The sequence below is a fragment of the Ictalurus furcatus genome, chromosome 23, assembly GCF_023375685.1.
Source record: "Ictalurus furcatus strain D&B chromosome 23, Billie_1.0, whole genome shotgun sequence".
NCBI classification, from domain to species: Eukaryota; Metazoa; Chordata; class Actinopteri; order Siluriformes; family Ictaluridae; genus Ictalurus; species Ictalurus furcatus.
In genome coordinates, this window is record NC_071277.1 from 20,468,883 (window position 1) to 20,476,454 (window position 7,572).

Below are 7,572 nucleotides of genomic sequence, written 5' to 3' on the forward strand. Positions count from 1 at the left end.
GGGGGTGAGGGCAGTTGTCTCATCAACCACCGCTAGTGCGTAGCCTCCACCTGGATGATGCGACGGCAGCCACAGAGCGCCAGAACACCCACCACACCCCAGCTATTAGTGTAGAGGTTCACAGTTCACACAATCACAACAACCTCACACCACACTACATTTATTTCCCTACACACATCTTTACAGGGCAAGTGCGACTGCGACACTAATTATTATCAATCATCACACGCATCAAACAGGTTTAATCTAAAGATTACACACTTCAAAAAAATCTAACCGGGACATGTTTAATGCTATTAATACAACATGCTTCGGTTCTTTATCACAGAACCAGTTTGGGTTCTCACTGTGAGGAGGTCAGGAGGAAAAAGCACTAAAGCAGCAGATTGTAATCTTTTTAAATCTCCTCCAAGCAAAAAAACGGGTCTCACAGATTCAGATTACTCACGACGTGATCTGTTTACATCCGGCTTATAGACTGCTATTAGAGTATAGTATAACATGACTGCGTACACACGCGCGCACACACACACACACACACACACACACACACACACACACACACTCACTTCTGATTTATTCAATATTATTAAGAAAATAAAAATAATAAGTCACAGTTTCTATTATTAACAATGATTTTAATCATTATTATATTAGATTAATAAAGTTATTATAATAATTCATTTTTTCCATTAAGAATAAGAAGAATAAGAAGAAGACTAGATCATATTGTATTAAAAAATTATTATTTTTAATTGGTGACGTGGTGCTGGGTTTTTTTTAAGGAGATGTTTATGCAACATTTAAGGAAGGAGTCTCCAGTGTCAGTCACAGTCAGTGCTTTTAAAGTTTCCCAGCTCAGGAAAGTCTTCAGGACCGAGGAAGACGCGCAACATCGTATACAGAAGCAGGACATGCTTTCAGATTCTTACTGCGGGAAGCAGTTTTCCGTTCACTGGGGAGCGTGACGGCGTCTGGAGGGGATCAGATCCACGTTATTCAGCCATACGACATCTCCAGATTAACGTGCATCAGATGGAGAGAAAGTGCAGAGAAAGTCCTCGTGCATGTAAGTATGCTGACAAACACCGTCTCGCCCTCATCACCGCTGCTTCAACATTCAACAGACGGACCCTCGTTTTCAGGCTACGCTAGCACGCGGCCCACGCACTTCTCAGCACATTTCCGATCTGATCGGAACGTGAGAACACTCAGCTGCACGGTAGGTTCCACCCGCTTTTAGAAAAGGAGCCACGTCGTCATTTCAGGAGCTGAAGGTTACAGACCGCTGCTCTAATCTCGAACGCCTCCTTTAATGAAACGACATGATGTGTATTTACATCAAAGCCGCTAATGCTGGATATAAATCTGTGTTGAAGCGTTTTATTCCTCTTAACCACAGCAGTTTGTGATTTTTACTCATAGTTTTTTTTAATCTTGTATAACATCTAGAAAACAAAATCACACTTACATTACTCAAGGTATAAATAATTATTTCTTTTTTTTTTTCCTTCATTCCAGCGTCTCACCTCAATCTCTCGCTCTCTCTCACACACTCTCACACACTCGCACGGATCCAAAACAAAAGGAAGCCCAAGCGTATAGAGTAAACTCAGGAGTGTAACTGATACTATAAGCTCACGGGTTTGTATAAATAAACCGTGTGTAATAAACTGAACATTAAACAGGATTAGCAGTGTGAGGAACATCACGGTGAAGGATGAGGAACACGCTGAAGGTGAACTACACTTCATCATCATCATCATCATCATCATCATCTCGAACCTGTTCACTACATTACAGAACAAAATAAAGACTCTGTATGTCCGTCTCTCCACCGGTCTGTTTCTCTTACTCGGTGTCTCTCACTGTATCTTTGTTAGTTTTATAATTAATCGAAGTCCTGCAGATTCACAATCAATCTAGCAAAGTTCTATACAACAAGCTCCGCCCACAAAACTAACTCTTCCTGTTTTACAGGCTGGACCAGGAAGTCAAATCAGAAAGCACTGCCAACACAAACTCTATCACCACCTGCTGATCTTTCAGCTTCTACTGAACCCGTGTGTGTGTGTGTGTGTGTGTGTGTGTGTGTGTGTGTGTTTCTCATCGTATTAGGAAATTACACCATGTTCCAAATAATCATACACATGCCATTTGTGTTTGTTTTTCCTGAAGTCAGTATGACTGAGGATTTTTTTCCATCCTGAACAGAGAGATTACAATGTAGATGTTACGACACCTGAAAGAACTGATAACGACAACAGCGTTACTGAGATTTCAAAAAAGAATAATCCAAATAATTACGCCGAATGCAGTTTGAAAACATTCTGTAATAACGTGCTGCACGGACAGATCAGTTTTCAAAAAATAAAACAATTTAAATTTAAAAAAATAATAATACTAAATACTATTTACAGTTTAATTTACATATTAATAAAAGAGCCCTTCTTTGGCTCTTACTGAACTTGTAAGTCCAGGTATAGTTTGTGCCTGGATTTCATTACAGGATGCAGGATTTCCTCCCCAAGCTCCTGTTTGGAGGTACACGGTCACCCTCATAGATCTTCCTTTTAAGGATGCTCCACAGGTGCTCAATAGGACTGAGGTCAGGAGATGATGGTGGCCACACCATGCCTTTTCCTCCTTTTATTTCCATAGCAACCAAGGACTCAATGGTGGTTTTTGCAGCATGGGATGGTGCGTCGTCCTGCATGGAAATTATTTTATTTCGGAATCTCGATTCTTCTTTTTATACCATGTCAGAAAACGGTCGTTTAGGAACTCCAAATAGAGGTCATTTTGACACCATCAGGGATCTCTAAAGGGACCCATCATCTCACGTCCCAATATTCCTGCCCAAATCATCACTCCGCCACCTCCTTGCTGAGGTCGCAGTCTTGGTGTTCACCAACCATCCAGAACTCCGTCAGTCTGGACCATCCAGAAGTCCGTCAGTCTGGACCATCCAGAACTCCGTCAGTCTGGACCATCCAGAACTCAGTCAGTCTGGACCATCCAGAACTCCGTCAGTCTGGACCATCCAGTGTAGCAGGCCGTTCTGCGGTGGATAAAACGGCTTGAAAATTAGCCTTCGTGTATTTCCGAGCCCACCGCAAATGATTTGGTTAGGGCTGGCCGAATCGCAGCTTTATGCACAGCTGCCAGACTCTGGAGCTTCCTGCATCGAGAGGTTCTGGGGACTCCAGAGACACCAGCAGCTTCAAACACCTCTATGCTGCTCAACAGTGGGGTTTTTTTTTTTATAGCCGTCCTTTTAACACCGTTCGTTTGTAGGTCAGAAACTTTCCTTAATAAGCCTTCATCTGACCGAATTCGTCTGTGCTCTGAATCACTCACAAATCTTCCCACAGTTCGATCATCTCCATTCAGCTTTCACAAAATATCAGTTGTTTTCGTGCCTTTTGCACGACACTGCACTCTTCTTATACAACCTCTGTAAGTAGGTTTCCCCTTCACTACGCTCACCTGGAAAACTCATGAACAAACCAGTCTGACATGGAGACCAGTTATGTAAAAAGAGACGAGAAACTAAACAAACCCTTTCTTTGAAAAACTGAAAGCTAAAAGTTTATTTCACTGAAATCCGACCGATCTGTCACTCACATGATCACTTACAACACGGTGTAAATTCATCACGGTGTCCGTGAGAGCTGCACCTAATCCTCTCCTCAGGCTCTCGCTCATGCAGCAGGACGTCTGATCCCTTTCAGTCTGACTCACACGCCGTAAACGGATTAATAAGGGGGGAAATAAATAAATAAATAAATAAATAAACAATATAATCCTGTTTAGATCTGCTCCATCACCCGTCTCATTCCTCAAGCCGTCATTTTCAGGAGAAATCATTCCTAAATGCCTTGTGATGCAATTTTCTCGGAAATCATTCTGTACAAACGAAAAATAAATAAATAAATAATGATAATTCCTCATAATCAGACTTTCTTGAATACATAAATAAAAAAAAAAAAAACTCCGGACACAAAGACTATAGATGGATAATACAGAGGAAAAAGGAGGAATATTAGACGATAGATCAGAATTTCGGTTTTATTTCCAGCTATTTATATGTAGCTGTGATAAATGACATACAAAATGTTCTATCAGACCACCCAATTTATAGGCGAGCAAAAATATTGGAACATGTGCCTGACAGGTGTTTCTTGTTACCCAGGTGTGTCCCGTTAGAGTGATTGTTTAAACAATAAGTAGCTCGGAACATCTACTCTTGGTTTTAGCCTTCAGTTTCACCTGTGACTGCATTTGTTATTAAAAAGGATAAGAAAACATCAAGACCAGAGAGCTGTGTATGGGAGAAAAGCAAGGCATTTTGAAACTGAGATAAGAGGGAAAATCAATCAGAGGCACTGCACAAACATTGGGCGTAGCCAATACAACAATCTGGAATGTCCTGAAAAAGAAAGAAACCGCTGGTGGACTGAGGAACAGACACCGAACGGGTCGGCCGAGGAAAACAACAACAGCTGATGACAAACGTTGTGAGAGCTGTGAAGAAAAACCCAAAAACAACAGTCATTGACACATCCAACTACCTCCACAGGGCAGGGAGAAGGTCTTACAATCCACCGTTCAAAGAAGACTTCGAGAGCAGAAATAGCAAGCCCAAACCACAAGATGCAAAACCACTCATCAGCAGTAAGAATGAGAAAGCCAGAAAAACTAAGATGAACCTCTACCAAAGTGATGGAAAGGCCAAAGTGTGGAGAAAGAAAGGATCTGCTCACGATCCAGAACATACGAGCTCATCTGTGAAGCATGGTGGAGGTAGCGTCATGGCTTGGGCTCGCATGGCTGCTTCTGGAACATTCTCACTAATCTTTATTGATGATGAACTCATGATGGTAGCAGCAGGATGAATTCAGAAGTTTACAGGAACATTTTGTCACCGTGTTACAGAGAAATTCACCCAATCTAATCGGGAGGAACTTCATCGTGCAGCAAGACAACGATCCAAAACACACGTCCACCTCAACACAGGACTTCATCAGGGGGAAAAGTGGAAGGTTTTAGACTGGACACGTCCATCACCAGACCTTCACCCAACTGATCAGCACCTCACCTCCTGAAGAGGAGACTGAGGCACAAACAAATGAACTGGCATTTCCGCGCCAATAGTTTCAGAGGACTGAAGGACTATAAAATATCAATATATCTTCGTATTGTGATATAATACTTCAGTCAGATCGCCTAGGATTAACGGAATAACATCTCCTTTTTTTGCCCCAAAAGTCAGATTTTTATACTTATAACGTCTCGATATCGTGATAGTATCGTGTACCGTCAACGAGACATGAAAAACGGAAGTGACGTCAAGTATCACGGTAACAACATCAGTATCATATCGTCGGTTATCAGTTTATGAGTCAAAGTAACAGTATTGATATTACTGTTAATTCATGCTCTCATTAACACACTCAGTGTGTGTGTGTGTGTGTGTGTGTGTGAGTGAGAGAGTGTAAAGTCAACACTGTACAGAACTCGCTCGGCTAATCAGCTAGCTAACACCACTGACACTCGTTCAGCTAAATTATCTCGCAAGAATAAAAATCTCATTCGTCTCGTAATGAAATCCTAAACCAGACGCGGAGTATAAACTGTGTGAGCCGAGACGCTCCACCAATGAAACAAACACCGCGAGTACATTCTTACATTTCTCACAAGATCAACAGCGCTAGCGTTAGCTTCGCGACATTTCCACTACGAACATGCGAGGCTCCGTCCCAAATGGCGCGCTGCTTCCTTCCTCACGCGCCCTAACTGACCGCCTGGTGTAATAACTCGTCCTCCATGTTTAGTGCACTTCTTGTCCTACTGAGCGCGGTTTGCGATGAAGCCGGGTGGTTTGCTCCATTTTAACAAGTTGGAAAGCTTTCCAGCTAGTCATTGACCGGTTTATCCAACTCGGTAGACGTTTTTTAAAAGTAGTTTTTATACTGTTTTATAAACTAAACGGTTTAAATGATGTCTGATCTCACGGTGATGTGGAGAGAAGTGTTTAGCGAGAATGACATACCAGATGCGGTTTAGTTTTCACTTCAGTAAGAGTTTAAATGTATTATTGTTGTTATTTTTATTTGTATTATTATTACTGGTTTATATGCAACAATATAACTATGGTATGTTGGTTATAATGCAATAATAATAATAATAATAATAATAATAATAATGTAATAATAATAATAATAATAATAATAATAATAGCTTATTATAATATAATAAAAACACAAATACTGTATCTCACTATACACACACTATATATCAACCTACACATCAAACATTACCATGAATTTCCACCAAAGCTGTCATATACCACCTGATTGTTAGCTTGTTAGCACTGTTTATATACTATTTCATGCCGACACACTGCGTAAATATCACCATGTTACTCTTCTGACACATTAATGCTCAGGATCCAATCTTTATCATAAAGCCTAATGATGTAAACAGCATCTGTGACACTAACACTTCTCTCTAAACAACACCGGAACTCATGACATCTCCGTCCAGCCTCCAGCAGAGACATTTCACTCAACAACACTCAGACAAACAGACAAAAATCCCAAAACAACTCACCAGCTGCTCTTTTTTCTTAAGCATCTTCCGCATAAAACCCACCGTTGGTTCTTGGGCGCCGGTTGATGACGTCAGCGCAGTGAACGTCGGTGTAGTGTCGCGATGTTGAGCCTCGCGTTACCTCTCGCATTTCTTACATCCCCTACTTCCGGTCGCGATCTGATTGGATGAATCGGCAGACGAAGGACTGCTGGGGCGACCAATCAAATCAAACCAAATTAAATGCAACAAATATATATATATAGAACTTAAAAAAATCTAAATTAGAATGAAATATTTGACAAATAATAGATTTTCTTTTACTGAAGTAGAGAAAATAGAACGTTCCAACAACATGGCGTATGAGTGTCCAATCACAACAAACACAAAAACACAGGATTACAAAATACTGAAACATTCAAACATAATAACACAATTATTATTAAAGCTTAAAATTCATTTAAATTAATTCTTAAATATTATTACATTTGAAAATATTAAAATATTATCATTTTTAAGGGTATGGGGACTTCAGGAATTATAGACTCGAGTATAAACATAATACATCCTAGAAACAAAAAATAACTGACAAGAAATTCTGCCTTTTCCGGGTGGCATTTATTTATTTGTTATTTTAAAAGTAAAAAAAAAAAAAGTGCTGTAAGTGAACTGTACATTATTATATATATATATACATACATACATATTTTTTTAAAAAAGTTATATATGTACCTTGAGGGTTTGAAAAGATGTAAATTAAATATTAATTATAAAAAATATTCATTTATGATTTCTTTTTACCTTTACAGGCTACACAGTGATCATTATTAGCTATTTTATTTTATTTTATTTTATTACTCCATAGCATATTGATATTTTAGGTACTGACACGAGATCTTTGGCTTATATTTCACTTAACAAAGCAGGTTAAAAAATGTATAGAAAAAAATCATTTTAAAAAGGGGTGGGAGAGATGAA

At 39.7% G+C, this 7,572-nt stretch overlaps 1 protein-coding gene across 1 annotated transcript in view; it reads right to left on the bottom strand.

Annotated features, from left to right (window-relative positions):
- The window catches only part of atp2c1 (ATPase secretory pathway Ca2+ transporting 1), a 37,915-nt gene extending 31,201 nt beyond the window's left edge, over positions 1-6,714 (bottom strand). The window contains exon 1 of the mRNA XM_053611498.1: positions 6,616-6,714. Within this exon, the coding sequence (XP_053467473.1) occupies positions 6,616-6,648 (33 nt within the window). The 5' untranslated portion in view covers positions 6,649-6,714. The remainder of the gene's footprint in view (positions 1-6,615) is intronic.
- Positions 6,715-7,572: the final 858 nt, after the last annotated feature.